The sequence below is a fragment of the Diceros bicornis genome, chromosome 4 (genome assembly GCF_020826845.1).
Source record: "Diceros bicornis minor isolate mBicDic1 chromosome 4, mDicBic1.mat.cur, whole genome shotgun sequence".
In the NCBI taxonomy this organism is placed as follows: domain Eukaryota; kingdom Metazoa; phylum Chordata; class Mammalia; order Perissodactyla; family Rhinocerotidae; genus Diceros; species Diceros bicornis.
Genome location: NC_080743.1, coordinates 59,657,586 through 59,677,887, shown reverse-complemented (window position 1 = coordinate 59,677,887; position 20,302 = coordinate 59,657,586). Strand labels below are relative to the sequence as shown.

At 46.5% G+C, this 20,302-nt stretch overlaps 1 protein-coding gene across 1 annotated transcript; it reads left to right on the top strand.

Moving 5' to 3' along the window:
- The first annotated feature begins 8,337 nt into the window (after positions 1-8,337).
- On the top strand, positions 8,338-14,839 carry SSR2 (signal sequence receptor subunit 2). The gene is made up of 6 exons (XM_058539419.1): positions 8,338-8,400; positions 9,107-9,261; positions 9,923-10,021; positions 10,840-10,948; positions 12,844-12,921; positions 14,256-14,839. The coding sequence occupies exons 1-6, from the start codon at positions 8,392-8,394 to the stop codon at positions 14,364-14,366; spliced, it is 561 nt and encodes a 186-aa protein (XP_058395402.1). The 5' UTR covers positions 8,338-8,391; the 3' UTR covers positions 14,367-14,839.
- Positions 14,840-20,302: the final 5,463 nt, after the last annotated feature.

The window sequence follows — 20,302 nt, the reverse complement described above, 5'->3', positions numbered from 1 at the left end:
AACTTAGAAGGGACACTTCAGTGTCTGTTTCAAGAGCCTGAGCTCTGTCTGAGCCTTCTCTCCCCTTTCTCCTCCCATCCTCACAGTCTGGGGCGGCAGTAGCTGAGGTTCTATCTTTCATGCATTTCTCTCTTCTCTCCACACTCTCCCTGGGAGAAGCTCATTTGGTTTAGTCTGCACGCATTTATTGATCAAATGTAATGCTGCAATACATCGTCCTTGATAGGATCCTAGACTTTTTTTGAAAGTCATAAATGGCATTTTGGGGGAAATTGAATATGGAGTCTGTATCAGAAAATAGTATTATATCCATGTCAAACTTCCTGGGTATGGTGATATTATTGTGGTTTTGAAAGAGAATCTTCTTGTTCTTGGGAGATACAAGTACACAGGGTTGGAGTGTCACGATAGGCAATTTACTCTCAAATGGTTAAAAAAACGTATATATGAATGTGTAGTACATATGTGCATAATATATATACATATATTAATTTATATATAGAGAATAAAGCTAATGGGCAAAATGTTAGCAGCTGGTAAATCCAAGTGAAAGGGATATAGGTATTAATGGAACCATTCTTTTAAGTTTCCATAGGTTTGAAGTTTTTCAAAATAAAAAATCATGTGTGGGGACACTTACTGAGCACCTACTATATGCTAGGCAGTATTCTCGGCGCCTGTAATCTGGCCTTTTTTTCCAGCTTCTCCTCTATTTCCAGCCAAACCTGACTACTTCAGGTCAGCAGCAGTGCTACTCTTCTCCCACCACGGCTCATTTCTGATCAGAGACTATTTTTAGGGTAGCCACTCAACAGACTCGAGGTTATCTTTGCCCTCTAGATGCTCACAATCCAGTGAGGAGACAGACTTGGCAACAACTCATCTTACTACAGTGTGGTGGATGCAGTAGCTGAGTAGGAGCACAGAGCTGGAGCTCGCCAACACTGCCAGTTATCTACCCCCTAGTGTCCGGAAGAATGAACGGTGGTCACGGTTCATAATCTGAAAGAAAACAGACCCGTTAGTAGCTGGTCATTAACACACACAGACTCCTGGCCTGGGAGGTGGAACTTATATGTACTCACTTTCTCCCAAAGGTTGCCTTCTAGAGTCAGCCTGGAGCAGATACTTGGAAGGCCCTTTTCCTTATTTACTTTCAGTCCTTCCACTGGGGCCCTACTTCTTCCTGCTGCTGCCCCTTATGGTGAGGTGGAGGAGATCGCTGTTTCTAACTCCTTCCTGGGGACCTCACAGTGAATCAAGCCCCATCTTCTTCAGTGTGGCATCTACAAACCAACCAGCCAACAAGCTGCTCTCTTGCTCATAGAGACCGCCTCTCAGAGCACAAGGATGCTATGCTCTTTGCTAAAATAGCTCCTCTTTACTAGAGATGAGGGTTGGGGAGGAACAAAAGGGTAAAGGGGCTATGGGGGACACAGAAGTCCTTCATATCACATTCTCCTGCTTTTGGATATCTTTGAGCCCTCAAAAAGGGAATTCAGCTACCTTCTACCTTAATGAGTTGGGAGACTGGGGGGAGGAAGGGGAGCACCCTGTGCTTTGTACACCCAGAAGCATCTACCACAAAGAAGGTGTCTTCCCTGGGTTTAGGAACTAAATGGAATCAGTCAAGATCTGGGCATTTTCTGGGAACTCACTGGGAGCTGTCTTATATCCTGTGCCTCAGACCCTCAGTTCCTCCCTGATGAACTGAGAAGAAGCATTGTTTCAGAAGAAACGCAGAGAAAATGATTTCTGAATATCAAAACCTTGGGCTTGTCTGAGTACGAAAGCCAAAGGCCAGAGATGTGTCAGAATATACAAGAACCTGCTGTCCGATACGCCAGCCAAGGGTGGCTATTCCAACTTAGGTTGAAATTAGCTAAAATGAAATAAAACTAAAAAATTCAGTTGCCCGATCTGACCAGTCACATTTCAAGTGCTCAATAGCCACATGTGGCTGGTGGCTACCATATTAGACTGTGGAGATATCGTAGAACATTTCCATTATCACTGAAAGTTCTATTCAACAGTGCTTCTTTAGAAAAAAAGCCATAGAGTTTTGTCTGTTTTGAGAGAAAGGCAGGAAGTTTTGTCTGTTTTGTCCACTACCATTGCCCTAGGGCCTAGATCTGTGTCCGGCACGAAGGAGAGTGATCAGTAAATTTTTGTTGAATGAGTACTAGAGAAGGTAGAGCCAGTTTTCCATCACATCTATCCCTTCACCCAGCTTATCTCAGCTAGACAGAGTTTGTCCAAATTGAGGAGGAAGAAAAGAAAGAAGAGAGAACTGGAGAGAGGGGATCTTAGTCATCCATGGATAGAGCTCTGAGGCTCTGCTGGCCACCCTGCCCTGTGCTCTGACTTAATATAGTTTTGGATTTAGGGGAGAGGCATAAAGAAAAAACCCAAACAGTGTGGTGAATCCAAGAGCAAGAGGAGTCTCGCTCCTGTTCCCAAAGAATGCAATGGACAGGGCCGGCCCCATGGCTTAGCGGTTAAGTGCACACGCTCCGCTGCTGGCGGCCCAGGTTCGGATCCCGGGCGCACACCGATGCACCGCTTCTCCGGCCATGCTGAGGCCGCGTCCCACATACAGCAACTAGAAGGCTGTGCAACTATGACATGCAACTATGACATACAACTATCTACTGGGGCTTTGGGGGAAAAAAATAAATAAATAAAAATTTAAAAAAAAATAGAATGCAATGGACTGCACCAGAATTTCTTCACATCCCAGCATGGGTGCTGGAGCCAAAGAGCAGTCAACACTGGGATGTGCCCAGGTAGGGGGTCTGAGACACCCTTCAAGATTTCTGCTCACCCCTGGTCCCAGCCTGGTTTTCAGAATTGAGGAGTGACTTTGATTAGCAAGGAAGAGGTGAAGGGCATTAGAGAGCCCAAGTGAGTTCCCTGTGGCTCCAGAGAGGCATGAAAAAGTAGGGTGAAGTAAAGGGAGAGGGGCACCATGCCTGGGGAGGCCTTGGGATAGGCTGAGGGAGATGCAACTGTGCTCTGAGCGAAGTCAAAGCCTGAGAGCAGACAGGATCTGGATGTCTTAGTGGATGCCAGAGAGGAAAAATATTGATGATCAAGCACCAGAAGTCCCCTCCCCCTGACCCCACGCCTCTTGCACATCAGGACCCCCTCTAGAAAATTAGACGCACCTCTGGAGAAAATGGCTGAGGAGTCCCTGCCTTAACATTAAGTTCTTGCTACCTGATGGAAAAAGGGCTGGAAACAGAAATTAGGTTTGATTTTAGAAAAATAAGGAAGTTAACATTTCTTGGACATCTAAATTTGTCTCCTGACATTTATACCCAGTATATCAGTATTGTTTGATTTTGTTCAATGAGAATATAAGCATGTATTATTTATATACATTAAAAATGAACTTATTATATGATTCTATTTGTATGAGGTAACTAGAGTAGTCAAATTCACAGAGACAGAAAGTAGAATGGTGATTGCCAGAGGCTGGGGGAGGGGAGAATGGGGAGTTAGTGTTTAATTGATAGGGAGTTTCAGTCTGGGAAGATGAAAAGTTTCTGGTCATTTGCAAGAACATAGATGGACCATGAGGGTATTATGTTGAGCGAAATAAACCGCACAGAGAAAGGCAAATACAGTATGATTTCACTCATATGTGGAAGATCAACAAACACAGGGATAAACAGAAGAGATTAGTGATTACCAGAGGGGAGGGGTTGGGAGGTGGGCGAAAGGGGTAAAGGGGAACATAAGTATGGTGACGGATAAAAACGAGACTATTGGTGGTGAGCATGATGTAGTCTATACAGAAAATGACATATAATAATGTACACTTGAAATTACACAACGTTATAAACCATTATGACCTCAATAAAATAATTTTTAAAAATAAATAATAATAATTCTTGTTTAAAGATTTTATTTATTTATTTATTTTCCCCTCAAAGCCCCAGTAGATAGTTGTATGTCATAGCTGCACATCCTTCTAGTTGCTGCATGTGGGACGCGGCCTCAGCATGGCCGAAGAAACGGTGCATCGGTGCGGGCCCAGGATCCGAACTGAGGCTGCCAGAAGCGGAGCACACGCACTTAACCGTTAAGCCACAGGGCCAGCCCAATAATAATAATTTTTAAAAAATGAAATATGTAGCATGATCCCATTTTAAAAAAGTCCTGGAGATGGATGGTGGTGATGGTTGCACAACAGTGTGTGCTTAATGCCACTAAACTGTACACTCAAAATAGTTAAAATGGTAACTGTCATGTTATGTATCTTTACCACCTTTTTAAAAAATGAATGTAAAAGAAAAAAGAAAAATGATTGTTGCTGTCCCTGTAACAGCTCTGATTCTGGATGTTTCTTGAAAACCGGCATGGTTCATATTCACTCCATTACAGAGTGCCCTTCCAGTTAGCTTATGCCCATCTGAGGCCCCTAGATTTGGCAGCAGGCTCTACCTCTGGGTGCCTGCCTAGCCACCAGCCAAAAAGCAGCTTGCCACTTCCTTCGCAGCTCAGCCACACACTTAGTTGCCCTCTTGTTGCAGACCCCCAAAGAGAGATTAGTGAGCAGCTTGGGCTTTGTCATAAACATCAAGAAACAGGGCATGAAACCAGTGACACCATCCTGGGGGCACAATAGGTACCTTAGGTAAGCTTGTACTGGCTGTGCATGCCTCTATTCCTGGCACACAGTTCCCTGCACTTTTTTTTTTTTTTTTTGCGAGAAAGATCAGTCCTGAGCTAACATCCATGCTAATCTTCCTCTTTTTGCTGAGGAAGACCGGCTCTGAGCTAACATCTATTGCCAATCCTCCTCCTTTTTTTTCTCCCCTAAAGCCCCAGTAGATAGTTGTATGTCATAGTTGCACATCCTTCTAGTTGCCGTATGTGGGATGCGGCCTCAGCATGGACGGAGAAGCGGTGCGTTGGTGCGCGCCCAGGATCCGAACCTGGGCCGCCAGTAGCGGAGCGTGTGCACTTAACCGCTAAGCCACGGGGCCGGCCCCCCTGGACTTCTAACAAAGTTCTACTCAATCTTTTGGTTTGGGGTCCCCTTGAGGATGGAAGGAAGCCGTTTTATTCTTTTGGAAGTCTTTCAACAGAAACATTTCCCTTAGCAATTGACTCTCAAAATCTCTCTTCTAGTCAGAATAGATTCTAGTAGGGAGACTGTAAACAGAGAAGATGTGTCTTTGCCAACCCACGCCTTGTCTGAGACTTTCTTATCCACAGTGAGATATGTCAGGATCCCAGGGGTGAGATGGTCTGTTATCACAACATTTTCTCAGATTCTCTCTGGTTCTAGAGAAAGAAAAAAACAATCTATACTAATTCCAAGGGGTTTGCTAGGCAGATTCACTTGGATGTAGGGAACTTTGGTGAACAATGTTTTTCATTGACTATTTTGGCTGTGTCACATTTTGTCTTACCTTGGGTGTCTATTTCCTTCCCAAATGTCCAAAGTCCTCATGTGCTACCCAAAGCACCAAGAGGCAGAATTTCTAAGGCAGTACTAACTGCTATTTTAGAGGACATTATAATTAAAACAAAGAACTCTTATTTATCAAAGAGATACAATTAAGAGAATGAAAAGACAAACCACCGACTGGGAAACCACATGCTAACCTCTTTCAGAGCACTTAGGACAATGTCAAAATAATCTGCTTGTCTATCCCTCCCCCCACCCCCAAACTTGGCTGATTATAAACTCTTCCAAGTCAAGTGTGGTGTCTTATACACATTTGTTTACCCAGAAACTAGCATAGGGCTGGTGATAGTATGTAGTCAATAAAGATTTTTTTGAACTTCAATAACTTGCACTGATCAAAAGTCTGAAAGTGAGAAAGTGGGCAAGGGGGAGTGTCTGTTTGGCTAAAGCAGGTGGGAGAAGTGACTACAGTGAAGGGTCTTGACTATCAGACAAAGGAATTGGATTTAATTCCATTGACAATGGGAAGCCACTGAATTTTTTTTTTTTTTGAGGAGTGCCTGACATCCCACTTGCCTTTTTATTATAGTCGTGAGTATATTTCATTCCCATCACTAGGTTCTAAACTCCTTGAGGGCAGACACCATATTTTATCTTTGTATCTCCCACAGTGACTATCACACTGCTTGACAGATAATAGGTGCTCAAAAAATGAATGTTAAACGTATCAATGAATGAACAAGTGACCCAACTGGATGGAGGAGAGGCGGGAGAAGGGTCGATGCATAAATGGGCAAAGTAAGGATGAAGATTTTTCTCTTCTGAATCCAGAGCGGCTATTTTGTAGGTGTCTAGATGGTGTGTGCTGAAGATATATTCCTTTTGGGTTCAGCTGAGTCTGAAAAACGAGAACACCCACACTTCACATCTTTCCAGTCCTGGAGAAATTGCTATAGAAAACAATGCCTCGGGAAGGAATGAAAATTCCTGCAATGGGCAGGTGTTTCTTGAGCATCTCCTGTGTGCTCAGCATCGCTGTAGGGCCTTTGGATAAGCGTACACTAGAGAAATAGCACCTAATCATTAAGGTAGTTTTTCAGGCCAGAAACAATTAGAAAAAGACACACTAAACTGCGGTGCTGCAAAAGAGCAATGTAGTCTGGCAAAGCCAAGGAAAGCTTCCCAGAGGGGATGAGACTAAACCAGGGCCCGAAGGACGGGTTGGATTTGGATAAGGAAAGAGAGGCAGTAGGGCATTTCAGGGAAGCCACACACAAAGGCCTGAAGGAAGGGCAGATTGGAGGTTGCGTGTAGATAAGTTGTGACTATTCATTCCTTGAGTACCCCCTGCGTGCTCAGGCACTAAGCAATGGAAAACAGACAACCTGTCCTTAAGGAGCTCTAGTCTGGGAGGTGGGGAACGGAGGGACAGATACTAAAACAAATACAGGTGATATATGTGTATTATTTCACAAGAATGTAACCCAGAAAGTAGAAACCTTGTCTGTCCTGTGCATCACTGTATTCTCAGTACCTAGAACAGTGACAGGCACAAATTAGGTGATCAACAAATGCATATTGAATGAATAAATGCTACAGTGGAGGGCCGGCCCGGTGGCTTAGCGGTTAAGTGCACGCACTCCGCTGCTGGCGGCCCGGGTTCGGATCCCGGGCGTGCACCGACGCACCGCTTCTCCGGCCATGCTGAGGCCGCGTCCCACATACAGCAACTAGAGGGATGTGCGGCTGTGACATGCAACTATCTGCTGGGGCTTTGGGGGAAAAAAATAAATAAATAAAATCTTTAAAAAAATAAAAATAAAAATAAATGCTACAGTGGAGATAGAGCATAGTAATATTGATGGATACCATTTATTGAGCACATACATGGGCCAGACAGTAGGCTAAGAATTTTACATATATTATCTTAATTGATCCCCCAATATTTTGAGAGTACTATAATTATCTCATTTTACAGATCTGGGAACCAAGGCTTTATAGAAGTAACACTTGCCTCAGGGTTACCTAACTAGTAAGTGATGGAACTGACACTTGAATTCATGACTGCCTAAGTTCACAGTCCATCCTCTGAACCTAGAGTCTACTGTTCATGATTTTATTTATTTATTTATTTTTACCCCAAAGCTCCAGTAGATAGTTGTATGTCATAGTTGCACATCCTTCTTGTTGCTGTATTTGGGACACGGCCTCAGCATGGCTGGAGAAGCAGTGCGTCGGTGCGCGCCCGGGGTCCGGGCCCGGACCGCCAGCAGCAGAGCGCGTGCACTTAACCGGTAAGCTACGGGGCTGGCCCTAGAGTCTACTGTTCAAAGTGCTATTTGGGGAAGCTGTCTGGTAGCTGACTGAAAAGTGCAGGGAAAGACCTAAGATAGGGAGACTACTGCAGTAAAAATAGCATATAGTAACGAGTATGAAATACAGTGGTTATATTGGGAATACAGAAAAAAGGATCTACTTTTTCAGCAGCTCAAAGGGCTTCTAAATAAAGCTCAGGGTTTGGTGACTTACTGGATCTAGGGGATGACTAAATTCCTCGCCTGGGAATAGAAAGAATGCTGGTAGCCCTGAGAGAAATAGCTTTTCCCTAATTCCTAATTCGACAGTACACTCGATATTTTAGATAGATGTTCCAAATCTCTAGGTTTGGCAGTTCTGCAAAGCACCCAATCAGGTGCTAGTCACATACAGAAACGGCAAGCCAGCTTGAAAACCGATTGAAGAGGGCAGAAGAAGAAAACCGTGGAGGACCCACAGACAACCCTGTTTCAGCACCGCTCGCAGACCGGAGGCAGGCGAGCACTACAAAGGGAAAGGTGGGGCTTGTTCAAGAACTACAAATCCCAGAAGGCATCGCGCGGAATACTAAGGTTTCCGACCAGAGCTTATTTCCGGTCTTTAGGGTGCTGACGCTCTCTTCCGGTCTTGCTGGCCGCCGAAGGGCCTTTGGGATGCGCATGGTGAGTCCCAAGGCCCTGGGGGTGCGAGCGGGAGGCGGGGGAGTCTTGTCTCCGCACATCACCCAACGGCTGAGGATTAGCTCAGGGAGCGCGGGTAGGGGAGAGGGCGCGCCGGCAGGAGGACGGGTAATCTTGACCAGAGGGGGGAGGGGGCAGAGCGGACTGAGCCCCCGGAGGGACCCAGAAAGGGATGTAGGGGACGAGGACGAATAGGATTCCGGGTGAAGAATGGAGAGTGGGATACCGGGGCGTTGGAGAGGACCCCGCGAGCGCGCGGTGGGATCCCAGTGGAGCTGGGCGGAGGAGGAGAGAAGCAGCGGGAAAGCAGCAGCCGAGGGAAAGCTAGAGGCTGCTGCAGGTCCGAGATCGGCTGAAATCGGGCGCCCTAAGGAAAGACCTATTCTGGCCACATGTTGTCCTCTCAGAGGACCCCACCAGTTGGGGAGCACCCTGGGCCCCTTATAGGAAGAGGGCAACTGATATGCTGGTGCTTAGACCGATTTTCCGAGGGCCGCAGCGCAGAGGAGATGGTAGGAGAGTCTGGCGACTGGGTCAGCTCTGGTGGATTACGGACTTCCGTGTGGAAGGGGCTGCTGCTGTGATGAGATCAAAAGAGCTTTGATAGACTGTAAAGGAAGACTGTCAGGAAGATTTTGATGATGTTTACATGCTTCGTTGACTGCTCACTTTGCTTTTTTCTCCAAAGATGAGGCTGCTGGCATTTGTGGTGCTGGCTCTATTTGCTGTCACTCAAGCAGAGGAAGGAGCCAGGCTTTTGGCCTCCAAATCGCTGCTAAACAGATATGCTGTGGAGGGGCGAGACCTGACCTTACAGTACAACATCTACAATGTTGGCTCAAGGTAAGGAGGCCCTGGAGCTACAGGTTGGGCCCTTTTCAGGGTTCTTAGATTTCCCAGCTGGGAACAGGCACCAGTAGTGGGAGACCTCCAGCAACAGATATCATGAGTGAGTGAATATACTGATGGACCTACTTTTGGAAGAGACATTCTTACCTAAGCTACAAGAAACCATCTTCAACTTTTTTGAGTTGAAAGAGTTTCAGAGTGGGGAAGAAGCAAGAATTGTGGTGAAATGGGGCGAAATATATGATTCTTTGTAACCTCAGGGGTTTAAAGTTTCAGCTTTCTTTCTTTCATTAGCCTATAAGCATTTTTGGTACCTTTTTTTCATTTTATTCCCTTAATTTTCTCTTCCGTGTGCATCTTGCTTCTCTTCCCCTCCTAACACACACACACACACACACACACACACGGAGAAATTGGGGCAAGAATGGATTTGGGCCCATTCCTTCGTAGATACTTGAGTGTTTTGGTGCTCCTGAGCCGTAGAATCCAGTCCTTGACCTGGATTCTTCAGTGCAACAAACCCAAGTTACTTATGTGACTTGTATCTGTCCTTTGTAGTTCTGATTTTTTAGGATAAGCTGGCAAATCTGATTGCTGATTGCTTTAATTTTATATCCGTTACTTACTAACCTTTTTTGTTTCTTCCATTTTCTAGTGCTGCATTAGATGTGGAATTATCTGATGATTCCTTCCCTCCGGAAGACTTTGGCATTGTCTCTGGAATGCTCAATGTCAAATGGGACCGGATTGCCCCGTATCCTCTTGACACTGGGTGATGAAGGCTGGTGGTGTGGGGAGGGAATGTCACCAGCAAAAAAGCAGGGTCACTTCAAACCACTTGGGTGTGCATGGCCATTCTTCTGTCACCTCTCTGAATAAGACTGGGCAAGAGAGACTGGTGAAAATTATGATTTAACGTAGACCTGAGGAAGGAGGTTCCTGAAACTCAGGTTATAAGGCCCTAAAACATACTATATTAGGAAGATGTAGACACTTAGAAAGATGTTTGTGACCAGGCAAGGATTTTTAAGGTTCTTTTGAAAGAAATTCAGTTGGATGCTAGCGTGGAGGACCTGGCTGACCTTTTAAAGACTTTCCTCATTTGGATCTACCAGTTATTTCCTGAGTGTTTTGAATTAGATTATTTTTTTCCCTTGTGAATTAAAGTATATTTAGATTTTCTGGTGAGGGTAAGTGTTCTCTTTGTCTTTTTTGTTTTTGTTTTTATTTTATATTTTCAAGAACCTCCGTCAGTTATAGTCAATGAAAGATTTTCTTTGAGCTTAAGGGACTAATTTTTCATCCGTAACGTATATTGCTTTGAAAGTTTACTTCAAAATCCTTGATGTTGAGTACATTGTAGACCCCTTAAAACTTGGCTAGAAAGATATCATATTATACCACACACTTTAGACTTGGAAAAAAGTCTATATTTATACTTGCAGAGTATTGCAGGTGTGAAATCACCACATGGGTTGGCACCTGTTTTGTGAATGGTGCATTTAGTCCACAAATTGAAAGGTTGTTACAGCTTTAGCTTCATCTTTTTCCTGTCCTTAACTCTTGGGTCAGTGCTAGCAACGTCTCCCACACCGTGGTCCTGCGCCCTCTCAAGGCTGGTTATTTCAACTTCACCTCAGCAACTATTACTTACCTGGCCCAGGAGGACGGGCCTGTTGTGGTGAGTTCCCCAAACCCTTAGCTGGGTGGAGCTCAAATATGCTTTCCTTTGAAAACTCTTTAGAAAATTTCCAAAGCAGCCACTAAATTCTGGGGAAGATAAGAAGGACCAGAAACTTGGGATATTGTCCTTAGGAAGGAAGGATGTTTCAAATTATAAAGTCCCAGAATAAAGTAATTGAAATGGATGGGAGGGGAGTACTGTAACATTCCTTTCCTCTTCGTTCCTTCTGCTTTGGTTGTAATCTGGGATGTGTCATTTGCTGCCCAGTTTATTGCTGGCCTTGCCCTTCCAATCCATCTTCTGTACTGCTGTCAGATTATTCCCAGTCTCCACTGTTTCTGTGACTTTATCTTGCTTAGAATGCTCCTGCTTATTGCATCGAGGACACACTTTTCTGCCTCTCATTGCATCCTCTCCAATAGTCCAGCTGTTCTCTGCCTCTCTAGCTTTCTCTCCCTCTCTCCCCACAAAGACCCTCCATCCTAATTAGGCCAAGCTCCTTCCTGCACTCCCTCCCCCTCTCTCAGTGCTACTTCTTTCCACTTTGCCTTTGTTCTCTGAAGTACGCTCTCTCCTCTACTTCATTACCTGAAGCCTTCTTAAGACCCAGCTTTGAGCTGCATCTCCCTTGTTTCTATCTTCTGCTTTTACAATTCAGATTGCTCTTTCCTACTCATTCTTTCAATAAACGTTCATTGACTGCATCTAAACTTCTATAGCTCTTATAGTCTATGCCACTTGAACATTTAATTATTTTCTGTCTTCAGTAGTTCCCCTTCTTATGCATAGGTCTTTTCCCTACCACCACCTCCCAATTTAATTATAAACTCCTTGAGGTCAGGACTTTGTCTTAGATTTCTCTCTTTCCCCTGTATAACAGAAACTTGGTGGTAAACAATCTTTTGATTGATTGATGTAAGTGTCAGCAGACATTTCTTGAGCCCCTGCAATGTGCTGAACTCTAGGGAATACCAAGAAGATTAAGATACTGTCATAGCCCTCAAAAAGCTTAGGTCATGAGTTGTATGGTCCCTGACAGGACCATACAAATGGGCTGTAGGCTACTAGGTGAATGTGACTTCAGTCACATTCAGTAGGGAAGTGACTTCATGGAGTCAACCACAGAACTGAAAGAAATCTAAAGTTCTTTAACGGTCAGCGTACTTGCTGAATTTTCTTTTTTTTAATAAACCACATGGACCCGTATTCTTGTAATCCTAGTTACATTTTCACATCTTGTGTCATTTCTGCTTTTAGAATCAACTTTAGGACTCTTTGGTTCTACCTGGTACTTGACGGGTTAAAAGATACAAAATCAAAGGCTCAGCTGCCACTTTAGAACAAAGTTGTTTGCAGTGTGCTCCAAACTCTCGGCCACCTCTCCAAGACCAAGGAATGTGGGCCAGACGCCGCCCCGCCTCTAGTAATGTACATTGGGTAGGGCTTTATACCTTCCAGAATCCTTCTCATTATTTCATTTGAGCGTCATGTCAACCTGTGAGGTATAGAAGAGTATTTCCACTTGAGGAATAAGCAAATGATTGTCAAGGGCAAGTCATTCCATTACACACGGGCTCTGCAGAGAGGCCAGTGATGGTGAACAGCTCTCTCTCCAGAGTCTGAGGCTAAGATAGAAGGATTTGGCTTTAATTTCAGCTGCATACCTGGGCTACTTTTGTCTAGTAAATGTTCCTCATGGGTTTCTCAGGTCTCCTGGCTCCTAATTTACTCCTCTTTACAACACACTAAGAATCGTCCAACTCTCTCTGGTTCAAAAGCTTTTCTTTATCTATTTGAAGCGCTAAGAATCTAATGCTTGGACTTGGGTTGGTTGGAACTGCCCTTTGTCAGATGAGCAGTGTGGACTTGCCTTAATGCGCTTTTCTTTTCAGATTGGCTTCACCAGTGCACCTGGACAGGGAGGAATCCTGGCTCAGCGGGAGTTTGACAGGAGATTCTCCCCCCATTTTGTAAGCTTTTCAATGTTCTCACTTATCATTCCCCTAGGATGAGAACACCCTTTTGGTTTGGGACCTCTTGGCCCTCTTAGAAGATTCGTTTAGTTGGTTGGTTCTTGCCATGTCTGTTTTGTGGTGTCTGATACAGACAGCCATCAAATCCTGATTTAACCAAGATTAGAGATTTTTGGCAATGAGATCACAATTGTCAGAACCAAGAAACTGCCCTTTTTCTCTGCTCAGCCTTGACTAGAGTCCCATCTTAGAGTTCTGGGTCTATTTTGAGGTTTAAAAGAATATCTGCTTAGATTCAAAGAGTTGTAGAGCATTGGGAAGGTTAAATGGGAGCTTTGTTGTGGTCTAGTCTAGGAGAGAATTTTAAGATTTGCCTGAAGTGGGCCGGCCCCGTGGCTTAGCGGTTAAGTGCGCGTGCTCGGCTGCTGGCGGCCCGGGTTCAGATCCCGGGTGCGCACCGACGCACCGCTTCTCGGGCCATGCTGAGGCCGCGTCCCACATACAGCAACTAGAAGGATGTGCAGCTATGACATACAGCTATCTACTGGGGCTTTGGGAGAAAAAATAAATAAAATTATTAAAAAAAAATGATGTTTATAAGATTTGCCTGAAGTACTGAATGAGGAAATTCGTTGATAAGGTTCCTAATTATGTGCTCAGTTCTGTGCTTTGCTTTGGGAAAACAGTGATGAACGAGACACAGTTTATTCTATTAAAGATCTTATGGGGACTTGAACAAGTCAATGGGGGAAAAAAGTTCTAGAGATCATATGCAAGGTGCTGGAGGAGCAGGCAGCAGGAACGTCTAATGGTCTTTGAGAGTCAGGGAGGGTTTTCTGGAGGAGGAGAAGTTTAACGTGTCAAAGAGGAGGTCAGGAAGGGCAGGCATCCTAGGAAGAAGGAGTAGCTCCAAAGTGAGAAAAAGCATGGTGCAGTCCATGAATGGCAAGTAGTGTAAGACTAGCAAGGGTAGAGGGCAGAATGTGAGGCGGAGGAATGGAAGAAACAGGGCTGGAGGTGTAAGCACGGGTTAGATCACAAGAGGCTTGGCTGCCAGGGCAAGACCTGGGCATCTCCTTCCTCAAAGATTGTCTCTTTGTCTCTTCCAGTCTGCGTTGGGTCAGCGGAGGCTTTGGCTCCACAGCTTGCTAGATGGATGGGTCTTGAGAGAGTCATTCTATATCAGGAGTGGTCAGAGAGGAACCTTCCCGCCTAGGTTCTGCTTAAAATTTGGGCTGGGCTGCTCCCTATCTCATTGAACCCCTTCCCTCTTGGTCCTCTCCTGTGCCGTAATCCAGACTTCTAAGCAAGGCCTTTGTTGTCTTCCACAGCTGGACTGGGCGGCCTTCGGGGTCATGACCCTCCCCTCCATTGGCATCCCCCTGCTGTTGTGGTACTCCAGCAAGAGGAAATATGACACTCCCAAAACCAAGAAGAACTGAGTGGGGCTTCCACAGCCCTCCCTTCCCAAGAAATCCAGGTGCTTTCCAGATTCCAAAGGGTATCTCAAAAGCAATCTCTTCTCCCTTAGCCCTTGGCCACCTTCTCCTGGATCCTGCCCTGCTCTCAACCAGAGTGAAGGACCAGGCCTAGGAGTCTATGAGAGCCTCCTTGGTTCCATTCTGAAGCCACACAATCAGGAATGCCTTCAGCAACAGCTTTGAGCCTAGAGGGCCCTCTGGTGCACCACTGAGGTGCCGTGGGGTATACTGCTGGCAACGTGAACTCTCAGGGGTTCGGGGGGGCCACTTCGGATACTGCCTGACACCACACCCATCCCCTGCCCTCCCCTTTCAGAAGAGGGTGGAAGATAAAATGAAAGCTGTGGGACTCTTGGAGGCTACCCAGTCTCTGTTCTGGGTTAGGGAAGTGCTTACCAAATGGGGTTTTCTAATAAAAACAAATGCCACACTGACTTGTCTGTTTTCCTGTTACCTGGGTGAGCTCAGCTTGGTGGAACTCAGGCCCTGAGCATCCTGGCTCCTGGGCAAGTGAGCCAAATTCCTGCCTCATTGCTGTAGAGCTTGTGGGTCCTGTTCCCATAGAGATACCTGCCCCCTGTGAACCCCTTTGCTTCCATCCTTTATTTCTCTTCTCAGTCACCGCCCATTGTCCTAAGCCTTGTTTGCCTGTCAGCTCCTCTCTACGGCTAGAGGAGATGGTGGGGGTTCTGGGGGGTGATGTCTGCAGATGAGCAGCAGTTCTCATGCCCTGGAAGACTTTTGATCTGATTTATTTACTGATTGTTCCTGAAAAGATATCTCTTAGGCCTGATTCTAGCCCTTCCTCTAAGAACTAGCTTTTCTTGAGCTTGAATTTATTTTTAATGCCTCTGGTTTGAGGTCGGGTCAGGCAGAAGTGCCTGGATCCCCTGAGTTGTTACCTAAGCATGGTCTATGGAAAGGCAGTGGTTTTTGCTGCAGCAGCAGTGGGGAGAAGCCGCTCTGAGCTGACTCTGTCCAACCCAGGAATGCCGTGGTCCGAGAGCAGCCTCCCAGGCGGGAGGGAAACCCAACAAACGCCCGCTTTGTTCCTGCCACCGAGTTTCCCAGTTTAGATTCTGTTGGGGTGGGGGGGTGCCCAATCAGTTTAACCTTTCCTTCACCCAGCAGTCGGAGCCTCTGGGCCCTGGGAAGGATGAAAAGGACATGGAGACAACGGGAGAATCCAAATGGAGTAGCCCTCCACCAGCTCACGTCCGTCTTTCAGGGGCTGCAGCTCGGACACTCCAGGACTGGCCAGGTCAGAGGGCGAGGAGGAAACATTTGCTTTTGTTTGTTGTGTTCTTGGTGGGACCTGGGACTTGCTCAGGAGAATAGGGAAAAAAGCACTGGGTCAGAAGCTTGGGGTTGAGAACAAGTGTAGGGAAGGAAAAGGGAGAGAGTTTGATACGTATTGTCTTGCTCTCTAGGACTATGAAATGGTAGTCTTTGGAGGAGGCAACACACTGGTTTTCACCTGTGTGGTCTCCACTGACAGCAGAATGAGGAGTTAACCTGTTGGAGGAGGAGTTCTGGTTTAGAGGACAGGATAAACTTCATAACTCTGGAAGGTAATTGTCTTGACATGAGTACAGCCATGTTTGGCCGCTCCATTGACCTACAGCCACCAGCACAAAAAGAAATATAAAAGCTGCTTTCTGCGTGGTGGGAACTGGCCCTTCTCTCACGGAGGGAGTTGCAAGTTGTAACATTTCAAGGCTCTTGGAGCGTCGTAGCACGGGATGGACTGGCCATCTGTGCCGGGCTAGGACGATAACCAAAGAGAACAATGAACGTGCACAACTACTGTGCTGGGACGTTAGCCAGGGGGCTCAGTGCACGTACGCCACTGATAACCATTTTGTGCATGGAAACACTAAATGCTTGCTCTGCAAACTCTGTAATTGCTTACTCTGAAAATTACTGATGGTATAAAAACTGCTGGAAACTGAGACCCGGTGAGAGTTCCACCTGTGGAAGGGACACCTTGCCCAGGACGTGTGATCCTTGCCCAGCCGCGTCGATTGACAGGGCTCTCCCGGCAGTGGGGCGTGGATGTTGTGAGTAACTGATTTGATGTGAAGTAATTGATTTGATATGAAGTAATTGATTTGATGTGTTCTCTTTTCGGTCAACCTGGTGTTTCTCTTTCTGGTTGATTTGTGTCATTTCTCTTCAGCCGATGTGGGTGTTTTCCCTTTCCAGTGGGGCTGATGTTTTTTTTCCCTCTTAATATTTGACCTATTTGGATCTGTTTGCAGACTGTCGCCTTTACTATCCTCTATATAATAAAATATACCTTCGGTCCATTTGTTTTGAGTGGAAAGTGTCTTTTACGTCTCCGATCGAATCCCCGAACCTCTCTTAATAGTAATATAAGCGATTTCTTCCTTAGTCTGCATTCTGGGAGGTACTCCTGTCCTGAAAGCTGGTGTAATCTTTACCTTTCATTGCATGGCTCAGCACTTTGTGTCCTGGCCCTTGTTATGGAGGAGACTGGGGGAGAAGGTGGGGGGGACCCAGGCCTGGCAGGTGACAAGAGAAGCATTATGAAGGCAGTTAGTGTCACAGGCACCTTGAAAGAAGGCCAAAACCAATACTTCATCTCTCAAGAGATCAACTTCCGTGGAGTCAGGGTGGAATTTGAGCCTCCCTTGAGTAGTGGAGTTGGAATATAAGTCTCTAAAATCTGTAGACGGGGAGACTTATCTGGAATAGTTGGCCTTAGGATTGAACCCTCTGAACTTCTTGAGGTTATTTAATGGGAGGATGAGTAGCAGACAGCAGCTCTCCACTCTAATAGAAACCACCTTAGGGAGGTGCGAACCCTGATCTCAGGTTGCCTGCAGGTCTGCAAGGGAGAAGGAAAGTAAGCACTGGTCCCACGGCCTTCCTGGAGGTTGGGTACCACAACTGAGGGGCTCCTCCCCAAAAGGCAATACAGATAGTAACCCAGCTGCCAACATGTTCCGGGTCCCCTCCACCCCATGGAAACCAGCCATCCATCCCTCCCACATCGTCGAGACTTCCAGCTGGCACCTATACACCCACACACCCAGTCCTGGTACCAGGAGGAGCCAGGTGCCCAATTTCCACCCCCTTCACGTACTGAGCTTTGGGACTCTACGTGAAGAAAGTCAATGGGAAAGGAGTATACGAATTTCAGAGAAACTGGGAGAAATCCAGTGGTTCAGCAAGTTATAAAGCTTAATCCCTTGAGAGAGCAGCTCAGGGCGGTGGAAGCAGCACTGACCTCAGGCAGGCAGCAGTGCTGGGTCCCAGCCCGAATTCCGCCACCCGGTGGCTGAATGACCTCAGGTAAATCACACTCCCTCTCAGAGCCTGTGTCCTCATCTGGACAATCATGAGACTGTTTAATTAAAGGATTTCTGAGAACCCCACACCAGAAAAATGAAGCAAGTGTTTCTCTTGTGTTCTTGTGAAGTGAGAAGCAATCACAGTCGCTCATCATGTGGATTGGGGCCCAGCCGGGTAGGAAAGGGCACACGGTTTCCACATCTGGCAGCAACTGCACTCTTCCTTTCACCCAGAATTTTACAGCAAGGATAGACCATGGGTCACCTAATTTAATCCTCTCATTTAAAGACCAGGAAAGACACAGAGTGAAGTGGCTGATCCAAGGTCACACAGCAAGTGGCAGCTAGCCTCTTTATTGAGTAACTATTATGGGCTCAGCATTTATGTTCCACTATTTGCACATAGCTCATTTAACACCCCCATTTTACAGATAAGAAATGAGGCTAATAGGAACTTCTCCAAGGCCCCATAACTAGTGAGTTGGCAGAGCTAGCCAAGGTCTCCCAACTCCAACGTACCCTTTCCACTAGACCACAGGGCGGTCAGGAGGAGGGCCCCCATTACCTCAGGAAGTCCAACGTCTGCCCACACTGTCCTCTGCCCCAAGGAAGCAGTGAGGGTGAGTCAGCCCCCCACCCCAGAAGCTGTTATCAGGGCAGGGCTGGGGAAGCTGCTCAGATATCCTGTGCCTGGTATCCACAGGCAGTCCTGTGTGTGCGGAGCTGCCTGGTCACTCTGTTCCTGTTGGCTGAAGTGAGGGCCCTCCTCAGACGTAGCTGCCCTTGTAGCTGCTCCTCCCTGCACTTTCATCACAGAAAATTCAGTCTTTCCTCCTCCCCCTGCTGTAACCTGCCTCTTAAAGGGACCAACAAGTAGCTTTGACGCCACATTTGAGAGAGGGCAAAGGACCTCCCTGACCCCAATAGGACCTTGCTGTTAAGTAGGTTTCCAGCTGTAGGCCTTCCCTGAGGTGTCCTCTTTCTCCCCTCCTGTCTCCAACCTTTTCCCGCCGGATGGAGAGTGAAAGTGCCCTGGGATGTCAGATTTCCACACACTCTCCCCTCAGGGTGAGCTCAGCTTAGCTTCCTGTACCTGTTTCCACACGAGCCTGAATCCGGTGGCTGCTCTTTCTTCAGGGAATGCTGAGGACAGGGGGACCCAGGAATCCTCAGGACCAGCAATGGCACCCAAGGAGTTAAAGGCCTGGGCCCAGCACTGTCTAGAGTGTTTGAAGTAGGGCGGGGAAGGGAAGGGCTAGAGTGGTTGAAGAGGCAGCTGGTCTGGACTGGAATGAGTCCCCCCTGTCTCCTGGACAAACTTCTGGACCATGAGCAGTTCCCTTAAAAGCACCAAGAGAGAGGTACCCCCACTAAGGTGCTGGACTGGATTCTTAGAGGGGCTACCTGAAGCGGGACTTTTTCCTACGTTGAAGTCACCAACTGAGGACACGAACAGGTCTCCCATCTTTGGGATATCTCCTGGGTCTGGTGAGTTTCCATCTTCCCTTTCCCTGGTCCTTCCCCCGTGAATGGGCATCCTCAGAAGCCAAGATCTTCAGGAACCCCTCAGCACCCTGGGAAGTGGCAGAACAATTTGTAGCTTCTCCACCAGCCTCCCACATTCAGCTCCCATTTTTAATTAGGGGGCATTGTGTGTGTGTGTGTGTGTGTGTGTGTGTGTATGTGTGTAAGTGTGCAAATGGGGAATCACAATAATGGCCAACAGTTAACACTTACTATTTGTGCAACAAGTGATGCTAAATCCTTTGTATACATTCTTAATCCTCACAATCCTATGGGGTTGATGTACCATAATCCCTATATTAAAGATAAGGTTTAGAGAAGTTAAATAACTAACTGTTGTCAATTAAGAGGTGAATTGTGGGACTGGGGTTCAGACTCAAGTTCATCTGACACCAAAGTCCATTTTGTTGTCTTTTGGTCTCTTTTTCTTACTCAGGAGGTATGGACAGGAAGGATGGCTCTGGAATTTTAATTCATCCAGGGTCCCCTTCCTCTAGTGCCTGACATTGTTCTCTTTATCCCTAGGAATCAATTGTGAGATTTAAAGGGCCATCAACTCATACCTGAGAGCCAGAGGCTTCCAGATTTCAGATCACCCCATCCATCAGATTAGGGCTTTGCTACTCCACCCACTACTTTTAGCTGTCCGCTGGGATCCAATGGGTTAATTCCCTGGGACACAGTGACCAAAGTCTTCTCAGGTGTGTCCATCTGAACCTCAGACCCTTTCTTGCCCCACCCTCTGGGACAGCAGCCAGGACGCATGCCAAGAAACTGGAAGGAAGTAGAAGAGGACTGACTGGTCTTGCCCTTCTCTTCCCTGGCCCCCACACATCATGGGCTACTCTGGGGCCCAATAAGCTCCTGATAGAATAAGCATACAGGCCCAGCATAAAGGAAGAAGGTGGGGTCCCTAGGTTCAGTCTGCAAACCAATTTTGCAAAAGAAAAAAATGTGCTCATAGTTGGAAGCCCAAAGCAGCAAAATTCCTGATGACTTGTGAGCCTGATATATCTAAGAGGTAGGGGTGATTTAGGGCGAGTGTTTGAGATGCCT

What these genes read in the sequence shown, in the direction of transcription:
- SSR2 (XM_058539419.1), top strand. An exon ending in AAATGGGACCGGATTGCCCC is followed by an intron (nt 10,022 to 10,839) that starts GTATCCTCTTGA and finishes CTCTTGGGTCAG; the next exon opens with TGCTAGCAACGTCTCCCACA. An exon ending in GGAGATTCTCCCCCCATTTT is followed by an intron (nt 12,922 to 14,255) that starts GTAAGCTTTTCA and finishes TGTCTTCCACAG; the next exon opens with CTGGACTGGGCGGCCTTCGG.